Source organism: Helicoverpa armigera, chromosome 5 (assembly GCF_030705265.1).
Source record: "Helicoverpa armigera isolate CAAS_96S chromosome 5, ASM3070526v1, whole genome shotgun sequence".
Classification (NCBI taxonomy): domain Eukaryota; kingdom Metazoa; phylum Arthropoda; class Insecta; order Lepidoptera; family Noctuidae; genus Helicoverpa; species Helicoverpa armigera.
In genome coordinates, this window is record NC_087124.1 from 9,223,256 (window position 1) to 9,235,272 (window position 12,017).

At 41.3% G+C, this 12,017-nt stretch overlaps 2 protein-coding genes across 3 annotated transcripts; one reads left to right on the forward strand and one right to left on the reverse strand.

Annotated features, from left to right (window-relative positions):
• Positions 1–354: 354 nt before the first annotated feature.
• LOC110374465 (dynein axonemal light chain 1) lies at positions 355–1,588 on the reverse strand. The gene is made up of 4 exons (XM_021332179.3): positions 1,391–1,588; positions 1,011–1,122; positions 757–903; positions 355–609 (listed from the first exon to the last, which is right to left on the reverse strand). Exons 1-4 carry the CDS (start codon positions 1,543–1,545, stop codon positions 466–468), a joined length of 558 nt encoding a protein of 185 aa, XP_021187854.1. The 5' UTR covers positions 1,546–1,588; the 3' UTR covers positions 355–465.
• A 1,881-nt stretch (positions 1,589–3,469) lies between these two features.
• Positions 3,470–11,539, forward strand: LOC110374432 (probable ATP-dependent RNA helicase CG8611). Of its 2 annotated transcripts, XM_064034739.1 has the most exons (13): positions 3,470–3,627; positions 3,700–4,238; positions 4,480–4,648; positions 4,800–4,957; positions 5,171–5,453; positions 5,526–5,790; positions 5,867–6,456; positions 6,532–6,717; positions 7,976–8,064; positions 8,279–8,380; positions 9,792–9,943; positions 10,890–11,106; positions 11,325–11,539. In XM_064034739.1, exons 1-13 carry the CDS (start codon positions 3,589–3,591, stop codon positions 11,461–11,463), a joined length of 2,928 nt encoding a protein of 975 aa, XP_063890809.1. In that variant the 5' UTR covers positions 3,470–3,588; the 3' UTR covers positions 11,464–11,539. The 2 variants fall into 2 exon arrangements, with proteins under 2 accessions (XP_063890809.1, XP_049698449.2); XM_049842492.2 differs by lacking the exons at positions 9,792–9,943; positions 10,890–11,106; positions 11,325–11,539 and adding an exon at positions 8,900–9,258.
• Positions 11,540–12,017: the final 478 nt, after the last annotated feature.

Sequence of the window (12,017 nt, forward strand, 5' to 3'; positions counted from 1 at the left end):
TGTGCAGCAGTTATTAGTGTTGCCAGAGTCATAATCTGTCATAAATGTCAAGCAAGCGAGGCGATGCGACGAGGCTATTATTTCGAATATTATCGTCATTTCAATTCGTAGGCTAAACAAGTGGCCCTCTATCACCCATTGTTACGGAAAGTGTCACGCAATCAAAATTCTTATTCAGAGAATTTGAGGGACTTTGAGGAATATCAGAAAATTATGACAGAGGTAGTTTTGTAATTGACTTATTCCGGATAAAAGTTAATTGGACAATTACTTCGGTTGAATATAAATACGATAAAATTGTTAAAATTATTTATTGTAACGCTTTCATATGTAATATTAATAAGTACCTACTCATTAACTTATATTTTTTTAAAGTGCGCTACAATGAAAGTTAATATTAGGTAGCTAAAGCTTTAAAAGTAGATAATAAGTAAAGAGGGGGTATATGTTTCATAGTTACGTAAGCTATTCCCTTATGATAGGTATGCCATCCAGCTTAATGATTTGCGGGAGTCGAGTCGAAGCCTGGTTTCGCCAAGTTTCCACGTCTGGTTGGCTATCGACTATCGGATTCCCGATAAACACCAAATCTCTTAGAGATGGACATTCCTGTTAAAAGACAAACAAATATTATATTCTAGGTTTCTTGGAAACATAAATGAATGGAGTCGTTTGGAAGGAGAATCAGCGAAAATAAACAAATGAGGCATTTCAAAGGGAAGATTTTATGATCTTTGAGATATAGTTCGTAAACACCTGCAATCTATTGAACTCCACCCATTCCTTGATAAGATTGTTAGACATGTACAGAACTTTCAGATTTTTGAGCGTTCCGACGCCTTTTAACTTGTCTATGGGATTGTAACTTATCCACAGCTCTTCCAACGTGTCTGCCACTGTTTCCTAAACAAAAATAAGGGTTTATTCGTCAAAAAAAATGATTCACTAAATGTAGTTGGTCAAAAGAAGATGCGCGTTTTGCAGGGTACCTAGGTAAGTAGACTACTTACGATTCCTGCTAAAGATTTAATATAATTTCGCCCAACTGATAATATCTTGAGACTTCTCATTCCAGCAATGCCGGCTATCTTGTCGATCATGTTTGAAGATAGGCTTAACTTCCTGAAAAAATAAGTTCAATAAGATAACATAAATTCGAAAACTGTAAACAATATCTTACAGCAATAAATAGGTATTTACAAGACTTCATAATTTTAGGTCTTTTGTCCTGCAAAGTTATTACTAGGGCTGATCATTATAGTAGGTAGGTACTAAGCAGGCACCTAAATTATAGCTTTTAGTTTCTTCTCAACCACATTGGTAACATCAACTAGAAAATGAATTGCAATACGAATTTCAAATTGCAGGCCTTCAGAAAATTTGCACTTACTCGCAGCTCACTAGCGTGGACAGAGCACCATCCATCTTCTCAATAGGCGGCCACTGGAACTGTAGCTCTATGACCGTGGCTTCAGTTGAATTCTCTCCCTTTATCTTCTCCCATCGCGCTATAGCTTCCTTGCAAGTCGTCGGTTTTAACGCCATTGTCTTTTTACGTCTGTTTCAGTCTATTTGATCGGAAAGATTAATTTTGAGTCACTACAAACAGCTAGATATTTCGCGCGGTTAAACCTGCCTGAGGACCGCTTGTCGTACCCACCCATAAAAATAGGGAGCTCATCATCATCATCATCATCATCTCAGCCATAGGACGTCCACTGCTGAACATAGGACTCCCCCTTTGATCTTCACAGATACCAGTATGTAGGGAGCTCATGTTCCCACAAATCCTACAAGCTCACAAACTATGCAACCCATGAGTGTAGGTATGTCTGAGTAGGACAGGCGCTCCTACGAAATAGGTAAAAAGCAACGTTGGATAAAACATTACCTAAGAAGAAATCTGGATCATAAGATCGTTACGTACCTATCTGTTAAATTAAGTTTCACTATCGTACCTTTAGTTGATTGGGGGAGGCTAGTCCTATTTTTTATTTATTAAACAATTTTTAATAAATGTTTGTCTTGACAATAAATTGTAAAGTCAGACTGACTTATGTCAAGAAATGGTCACGGTTGTTTTTTAATGAAATGCAATGTGAGCGATGAGCGAGACTTCTCGGAGGGCAGCTGTCGTCAGAGAGACGCTTTTCCAGACCCCTCACAATGCAAGGTAAGTAAGTTTTGAAGGGCGATTAGGTATCTAGGTAATTTTATATGTTTGTGGTTGGGAATGCACTTTCGGCAACTAATTTAAAAGAAGAACTAATAATGTTTATTTCATAAATTGCACTGAAAATCTGTTGTTTAAAAATAAACATACATGCCAATAAAACAAATAAACAGCTTACTGACTTCAAAAGTCCCTTATTGGTAGGTATACAAAAATCATGAGCGTGTTTGCTTTAAATAAGAGAAGGGTGTTAGGACCGTGGGCACGCGGGGTCGTCCCGGTTGGCCGCCGTAATCACGACGCGCCCTCACGCCTCCGTCCTTCCCTTCTGCCATTTTCCCTGTGTGCCCTAACTGTGCGTTTGCTGAATTTCAAGTGTGCAGATTTCGCGGTACTGCCTTTCAGTGGAGTTTATGTAAGCATACGTGTTGTTTGTGTAGGTAGGTACCATGTAGGTACAGTGATTTTTTATTTCGTTTGGTTCATATGAACGTTTTTTTTTATGAAGATATGTAGGTATTAGGCATCTACATACATGGGAAGGGATCATTTACCTACATAAATATGTTTAGGTGTTAGGAAGTTTCTGAGTCCTCTCAATTCTCTAATTAACTCCATCTTTATAACTGTTTATTTATCTTGTGTAGCGGAAAAACAGGAAAAACTGATCTCTTAAAATATCCCTTTTCAGCTGAGGTATTCTCGTCAGTTGGTTCAAAACATTACGATCGCATCTAATTAAACGTAATTAAACTTAATACCAATCGGTTCTCATAATCCATAAGTATTGAAAACCATTATAACATGCCTCTCTATTTAACATGGGGTTTAAAATTCAAATATTTGTTCCACCCCATAGTCTATACAAAGAGATATTTTAGCGCCACGCGTCGCCACGTGGTGTATTCATAATTCGCATCATCATTGAGTTTTCGGCACGTGTCCATAAGTATACTGCTTACAAAATACTTTTACACTTTACACTGGGAATACCCACTTACCCTCCTCGAAGCCGACCTCAGAATGGATAAAGTTATCTCACGAAAATTAAAAACGTTTATTACGTTGAACTATTTTTCATACATTAAAAAAAATATAACAACAAGTAGGTACCCTACTTTTACCTACCTACTTTTCTTTCAATTTAACCGACCAAAACTAATTTAATAAACGGAATCACATTCACTCTAAAATGTAAATATACGAATCGCTGGTTTTAATAAAAACAGTACATAACAACAATAAATAATTATGTTTCCGAACTTTTTCTTTTCGTAATTTTCGTATTATGTCGTCACGTTTATGAACGACCAGTGAAAACGTCAAACAACCACAACACAACAAACGTCAAAACGTGCGTATAACCTCAATTCATGTGTTGAAGAAACGTAAATATCTTTAAGTATTTGTGAAATATGGATGATTTACAGTTAAATATATCAGTACCTAAGAAGGTAAGTACTTAAAATGATAATTCCATTTTAGTATTCTTTATAGTTTTCGTGTTAACCAGTTTGTTTTGTTAGGATAAGAAGAAACTTAGTGCTCCTCAGAAGAATGCGGGGGAATACAAGTTTGTATCCAACCCAAAGTTCACTGGTAAAACTATAGCAAGGAAAAGGCCACAAAACCTGGCTCAAGTGAACCGTGCAGTGCTAAAAAATGCAGAAGGGCCACCAAAAAAGGTTGCAAAACTTCAAGCTCCGGCTGAAGACAAATCTGATGAATTAGGTGCTAAATTAAGAGATTTAAGTGAAAATAAGGGTAAGTTTCAAGGAAAAAACTATCAAGACCTCAGTGACACGATACAGTTGAAACAAAACAAGCCTAGGAGTGGTGGTTGGATATCTTCTCTTTTCAAAAACAATCCGCAAGTGCCTCGTATTGGCCAGCGGGCTGTCAAGCCTATTGTGGAGCAAGTGTTTGCTGGCAAGACATTCTCGGACTTGGATATACACCCACACAGTGTTGCCAACTTACAGCAGAACATGGGTTTGAAGGAACTTATGACAGTGCAACAGAATGCAATACCGGTTATATTGCAGGGACGAGATGTTCTCATTAGGTGAGTTCATATTTTTAGTCCTACTAAATTATAATTATAGTTAAATTATAAGGAAAGCATAAGGGATAAACATTAAAATTGCACAATAATTTTTGTAGTAATTTTTTATTATGCAACTGAAATATTATGAAATACTTAAGTAATATATCATTTATAATTACTGCATGCAATAAAACCTTATAATTATTTTAATAATTTGACTATATGAAAATGCATTAATTTTTATCACTTTAAAAACTAGGTCACAGACCGGGTCAGGCAAGACGTTGGCATATGCTCTGCCTATCATAGAGGGGCTACAGGCCATCAGACCAAAGATAAACAGGAATGATGGTATCAGGGTCATAGTGGTGATACCAACCAGAGAGCTCGCAGTTCAGACATATGAACTTTTTATAAAGTTAGTCAAGGTGATATTCAATTTTTTATACTTTTTTTAAAAGAAGTTGTTTGATTTTATGCTTCAAAAATATAATTTAATTAATTGCATGTAATAAAAGTTAAAAGAAAAACTAAAATTTATACTTCTAAATATTTTTTTCATATTACTTAACTTTATAGCCATTTCATTGGATAGTTCCTGGCTTACTAAGTGGCGGCCAGAAAAGAAAAGCAGAGAAAGCAAGACTAAGGAAAGGAATTAATATATTGGTTGGCACCCCTGGACGCATTAATGACCACTTAAGACATACTGCGTCTTTTAATTTTGCAAAAACTGGGTAAGTTTTCTAGTACATATTTACATATAACATTTTTACATATTTTTATTTATGATTTGGGTATTGAAATCACATGTAATCCTCCTACAGGCTTCCTTATGTACTCATCCCATATACTACTTTATGGACTCACCCTGTACTCTTATGTATATGTGAAGTTATGTGTTATACTTATGTAAAGTCTGTTATAAAATTAATGTAAAAAATTCTCAGATGTTTAGTTTTGGATGAAGCTGATCGCTTATTAGATATGGGTTACGAAAAAGATGTAGCAGCTATCGTAAAAGCCATTGAAGATCATAAGAAAGCGGCAACTTATGATCCCATAGCTCTTATGAAACAAAATGTTGTAAAGAAAATACCTGATGAAGAAGAAAAAGAAGAACCTAGTCTTAATGAAAGCAGTGAAGATAAAACTGATATAAAACATCATTTGACTGATGTGTTTCTGTCTAAAGAAAAGCAAACTATTTTATTGTCTGCTACACTTACAAAGGTATTTTAAAAAATCATTCACTATATAATGGTTTACAATGAATATTTCACTAAAATTATTTAAATTTTCTAGGCTGTTGAAAATTTAGCAGGAATCACTTTAGTAAATCCAGTCTTTGTTGATACATCTGAAGGTAAAGCTGTTATAGCGGATTCACTTAAGTCAAATGAAACCACCCAAAGTAAAAATGCCAGTCCGGTAAAGAGTAAACCTGAAGCAAACTCTGAACACGAAAAACCAAAAACTGAGAAATCTAAACCTGAAAAGAAAATAAAACAAGATTCCGAGGAAGAAGTGGCATCTCAACCAGAAGTAAAGAATACAGAAGCTAGAAGAGGTAAGTTTCTTTCTCAAATCGACAAAAATAATGCTACTAATCACACATTCAATTTCATTGTTTTTTATTATTTTAGGGTTAAAAGCATTCACAGGCTTAAACCATCAAGACTTGTTCAAAGCTGAGAGTGCTACACAAGATAACGTAACAAAAGCCAGCGATGTTCCAAAAGACAGTGACGACAACGATGACGATGATAGTGACAGTGACTCTGACTACGAATACTTCAAAGCACAAAGACAACACGAACTTAAACATCCTAAAGTAGTGAAGGAGGAAAAAAGCGAAGATGGTAGTGAGGATGACGAAAGTGACGAAGAACAGTCACCAGCCGTCAATACCTTTGCCGCAGCTGTCAAATCTGCAGTTGGTGAAGATGAACTAGTACTACCAGCGACAGTCAATCAGACCTTCCTTGTAGTCCCCATGAAATTAAGGCTTGTCACACTTTGCGGCCTTATCGTCGAACACTGCGTAATGAACAAGAAAGGTGGCAAAATGATCGTCTTCGTGGCTACATTGGAAATGGTCGATTATCTTTCAGATTTAATAGAAACAGCCTTAACTGGCAAAGACGCTAAAGTTAAAAAGAAAAACCAAGATAAGAGTAAAAATTCTAAAGCAAAGAAAAGAAAAGCTGGTGATGATAATGATGAAGACGATGATGTAAGTTATAGATAAACAATTTTTAATGTAAATTAAATTACTTCTGTCACTAAACATTCTTAATTTATGTTTTAGGGTAATAATTCGTCATCGTCTGATGATTCAGATGATTTTAAAGTGGAATACGAGGAGCCTACGGAAGGAGGTTTAGTGCCAATCGACTTGGATATGTTTAGCTTACACGGGTCTATGCCGCATGAACAAAGGATGGAAGTTTTCAAACAGTTCCGTGCCGCTAGGAACGGCGTTCTTATTTGCACGGTAAGTTCCCTTGACCGTGTTTTTCTTTATATTTCTTCTTATATTTTGTTCCTTCTATGCCTTTTACTTCATCATTTTTAATTATTTCATCATCGTCTTTTGTTACATCTCCACAATTAATTTCGACTCGAATAATCACGCATGTCTTGAGTATTTTTTAATCGTGTTTACGCGTACAATAGAATTTCAATTTATTATCATCGAAAACGTGCTACCAGATTAATCATCACATTCTTAGTTCAATAATGGCGTCGGTATTCCCGCCACTCACCTTTGTCGCTGGCTATTGTGGCTCGGCGGCTATTAGCTGGTCATTCATCTAGCGCTGTGTGCTCCCACACCGCGCCACAATACGCCTCGATTATGTACAATTATATGTGTTTATTACATCTATCATCGCCGACATCGGTACCTTACTGTTACGGTAGGGATTCTAATTACAATTTTATTGTGTAAAATTGTTCATTTAATGCCGCATCTCGCACTAGGACAAGGTTGATGCGAGTTTTAGTGATTTTACACCGCATAGGAAACTCTTTGCTGTTGTTACGTGAATTTAATGGACCTAAGATGTTTTTACATAAGATTTAGTTTTTACTTATATTTCTACCCTTTTCAAGTTCGTTTTTGCGATGAGATGAATATTAATGAATGAGCCACAAGAACTAATACTCTATTAATGATGCAGTAAAAACTAAACGTCTTGATATTGCAACTATTCCAGTCTCTATAATTAGTAATCGACTATATGTTTGAAAAGGTTTTATTGCAGTTTCTCGAGGAGGCATTTGATCATTTGTAAATTTTCCACGGTCGGTCAGTGCTGGAGGTGAAGCGTAAAATAATTTTCTAATCGTGTAATTAGCCACGACGAATACGCTGTACGTGGTAGTGTGTTTTTAATTGCATTAATACAGCAATAGCGGCGGTGTAATGTCCTCTATAGTGTAGATAATGACGGCGCAAGGCGAGATGGTATCGGGTTTAATCTCGGTCGCAGCGGGCGGTAGCTACCGCGGCGGCGCTCACTCGCTTACGCGCCGCGACGCTTCTGTTTTGGGAGGCACATTGAGTTTTGCATGCTGATCACAGAATTAAGCTTACTGTGTTACTGTAATTGAGGCTTACCATAAGAAGATTTTACTTTACACCTTATTCCAATCAAGAGCTTCCTCCGTTTTGACAGATTGAGCTACTGGCCAATCTCAAAAACGTTAATAATGGTTTCCAATTTTTAGTCATTTATATAATTTATCAGGACGTGGCTGCCAGGGGCATAGACGTGCCTAGAGTTGACCTTGTTCTGCAGTTCTGCGTTCCAGCCTCAGCCACCGACTATGTGCACAGGTTTGTAATTACGTATTTATTTTTTCGTCTATACACAGCTGGATAAGGGGCTAATTTGCTTTACTGCCTAACCCGGGTCGATTTGCACTGCTGCAAACTTGAGCTATATGTGTCAAAGTTTGATTGCGATATGTGACAGGTTGACTTAGACAAATAGCCGTGTGAATATTGTGCTTGTAGATAAATTGTCAACAGCTAATTTTCTTTCACATAGGGTGGGCCGTACAGGGCGCGCGGCTCAAGTGGGCGCCGCCGTAATGTTCTTACTGCCTAGCGAAGCTCGCTACATCAGACATTTGGAAGAGAAGAGGATAAGGTGAGTCATATACTTCTTTAGGCTTTATTTCAGTAATATTTTTCAAGTTCGTCTTAAAGTACGATGGAGAAAATAATTGTTTAAGGAATTGATAAGTTAGAAAAATCGCTAACCACCTTGAGGATGTTCAATTTTGATCTTCGTCAGAAGTCTTTTCCCATATAAGGGTTGAAGAATAAGATTTATCATAAAAGAAAAAGTTATCATAAACAATGTAAACAAATTATCTTTCTTCACTGATGGGTTTTTTGCAATTGAAAATTAGGGTTTATTGTACATCATAACATATTTTCCTCATATTAATTAACACGCCTATTTTAGTTTCACTTGTAACTAACTAGGTAGGTATGTAAGAAAATCTTGTAATTTTAATTTGACCCACTTCCCGGTCTCCGATTGGGATGAAATTCTGCACGCGTTCTGAGTTCTGATGGCAATACATGACTGACGTGTTTTTTAGTTTTTAAAACTTTTGTTTTTCATACAAAATGGTATTTTAAGCTTCATTCATATTGTTAGACTGCGGCAAGGCGACGAGTCTCGCGCGCTAGAGGCGCTGCGCAGCGTGGTGCCGGCGGCGGCGACTGCGCAGCGCGCGGCCGTGGCCGTGCAGGCGCGGCTCGAGCACACCGCGCACACCAACAGGGACTGGCTGCTGAGGGCCAGCAGAGGTGAGATACCACAGTATATGATATGTTAGACTGCGGCAAGGCGACGAGTCTCGCGCGCTAGAGGCGCTGCGCAGCGTGGTGCCGGCGGCGGCGACTGCGCAGCGCGCGGCCGTGGCCGTGCAGGCGCGGCTCGAGCACACCGCGCACACCAACAGGGACTGGCTGCTGAGGGCCAGCAGAGGTGAGATACCACAGTATATGATATGTTAGACTGCGGCAAGGCGACGAGTCTCGCGCGCTAGAGGCGCTGCGCAGCGTGGTGCCGGCGGCGGCGACTGCGCAGCGCGGCCGTGGCCGTGCAGGCGCGGCTCGAGCACCCGCGCACACCAACAGGGACCTGCTGAGCAGAGGGTGAGATACCACAGTATATGATATGTTAGACTGCGGCAAGGCGACGAGTCTCGCGCGCTAGAGGCGCTGCGCAGCGTGGTGCCGGCGGCGGCGACTGCGCAGCGCGCGGCCGTGGCCGTGCAGGCGCGGCTCGAGCACACCGCGCACACCAACAGGGACTGGCTGCTGAGGGCCAGCAGAGGTGAGATACCACAGTATATGATATGTTAGACTGCGGCAAGGCGACGAGTCTCGCGCGCTAGAGGCGCTGCGCAGCGTGGTGCCGGCGGCGGCGACTGCGCAGCGCGCGGCCGTGGCCGTGCAGGCGCGGCTCGAGCACACCGCGCACCAACAGGGACTGGCTGCTGAGGGCCAGCAGAGGTGAGATACCACAGTATATGATATGTTAGACTGCGGCAAGGCGACGAGTCTCGCGCGCTAGAGGCGCTGCGCAGCGTGGTGCCGGCGGCGGCGACTGCGCAGCGCGCGGCCGTGGCGATGCAGGCGCGGCTCGAGCACACCGCGCACACCAACAGGGACTGGCTGCTGAGGGCCAGCAGAGGTGAGATACCACAGTATATGATATGTTAGACTGCGGCAAGGCGACGAGTCTCGCGCGCTAGAGGCGCTGCGCAGCGTGGTGCCGGCGGCGGCGACTGCGCAGCGCGCGGCCGTGGCCGTGCAGGCGCGGCTCGAGCACACCGCGCACACAACAGGGACTGGCTGCTGAGGGCCAGCAGAGGTGAGATACCACAGTATATGATATGTTAGACTGCGGCAAGGCGACGAGTCTCGCGCGCTAGAGGCGCTGCGCAGCGTGGTGCCGGCGGCGGCGACTGCGCAGCGCGCGGCCGTGGCCGTGCAGGCGCGGCTCGAGCACACCGCGCACACCAACAGGGACTGGCTGCTGAGGGCCAGCAGAGGTGAGATACCACAGTATATGATATGTTAGACTGCGGCAAGGCGACGAGTCTCGCGCGCTAGAGGCGCTGCGCAGCGTGGTGCCGGCGGCGGCGACTGCGCAGCGCGCGGCCGTGGCCGTGCAGGCCCGGCTCGAGCACACCGCGCACACCAACAGGGACTGGCTGCTGAGGGCCAGCAGAGGTTAGAAATATCAAGGAATATGTCCTATACCACGGATAGTCCATCCTTTGATCCCCTACTCTCTTGATATTTTTCGGTAGGTCCGCGATCTTGGGTAAAAATATTGTCTCATCAGTTTAGAATTTAGACCCCCACATAGTTGGGAAACGGCTAGATCGAGCAGAGATGGTATTTTAGGGGTTGCATGTCTGCTAGACATGTTTCTGATAATCAAGCTTTGCTTTGTCCCATGAATTTCAAGGAATCTTTCTTCCCTTAAAGCCTTCCAATTTAATCGCCAAAAACTTTATAAAATTTTGTGACATGAATTTCATGTAATTTTTTCCCTTAAAGACTTCGAATTAGATCCCATATATACTTCAAACACTACACAACAATTTCTCAAACGAAATTTTCCCCTCCAGCTTACACATCATGGGTGCGTTTCTACGCTGGTTATCCCCGCGACGTTCGCGAATATCTGGACTCGAAACAACTGCACTTGGGTCACGCGGCCAAAGCGTTTGCTCTGCGCGACGCGCCCGCGACTCTCGCCCGGCGCGTGAAGTCCAACCCAGCGAATAAGGAACGACCGACCAATAGGTTGACTATACATGCAGATGAGGAGAGGAAGAGGCCAGGGTAAGTCATTTTTATAAGTATGACGAGTAATGGGAGGGGAAAAGTTGATTTCTGATAATTTAAACTCATTTTTGCTTATGTTTCATTTGGGATGCTATCGTTCAGAATTGAACAGTACTTCAACTGGAACATATTATGTGAATAACGGCTCAATATCCATGAAGAACAGTTGTCAAAATCGAGCAATATTCTTAGATCAGAATGTAAATCGTCCACAGGTTCCCAAAAGCAAAGTTCAATTCATTCGGCAGTCGCGTATCGAAACAGAGCTCCATGCACACGGCGAGCGAATTCGATAGCGGCCTGCCCCCAGTCGACCAATCGCAACCCAAGAACAAGAAAAAGAAGAACAAATGACATTTAAATAACATAAGTCATGCGATTTAATATTAAAAAGGACCTTTGTAAATAAAAACCATTAACGACGCCGGTACTTATGTAGTTTCATTCGAACACCGTAATTGATCAACATTTTTGTTTTATTTATTCCCAAGAAGGTAACAAATGAAAGATGGAGCTCGTCCAAAATTCTAATCGCGAGTCGGCTAGAGTTAATGGAAGCGCGCCCGATGTGATGGCTACCGTTTTCATATTTCTGACTCACGAGTGACTCGAATGAAAAATGATTTTAAACCATTACCGTGCCCCGTCCGGCCTTTTGATATTTAAATTTTTTTCAAGCGGCCGTCATTATCGCAGAATGATTTGCGAATTTCGCCCCAGCTCGCGGTTTTTGTTTGTCTCTGAACGAGTTTTTTGTCGCTCTCATTTACCATGTTTTTATTGCTGCATAATGACAAATTAAAAGAGTATTGTGAGGCTCTTTCATGCCGCATTCTCTGGCCTTTTCAAGGTTGAAAGGCTTTTCATTTGTAAGGCGGGCCGAATGACTCAATCGTGACATATTTAAT

Coding starts and splice junctions, on each gene's coding strand:
- LOC110374465 (XM_021332179.3), bottom strand. CDS start 1,545: ATGGCGTTAAAACCGACGACTTGCAAGGAAGCTATAGCGCGATGGGAG. Junction 1,123..1,390: donor TCCACGCTAGTGAGCTGCGA/GTAAGTGCAAAT, acceptor TTATTTTTTCAG/GAAGTTAAGCCTATCTTCAA. Junction 610..756: donor TGGAGTTCAATAGATTGCAG/GTGTTTACGAAC, acceptor GTCTTTTAACAG/GAATGTCCATCTCTAAGAGA.
- LOC110374432 (XM_064034739.1), top strand. CDS start 3,589: ATGGATGATTTACAGTTAAATATATCAGTACCTAAGAAG. Junction 5,791..5,866: donor GAATACAGAAGCTAGAAGAG/GTAAGTTTCTTT, acceptor TTATTATTTTAG/GGTTAAAAGCATTCACAGGC. Junction 6,718..7,975: donor ACGGCGTTCTTATTTGCACG/GTAAGTTCCCTT, acceptor ATAATTTATCAG/GACGTGGCTGCCAGGGGCAT.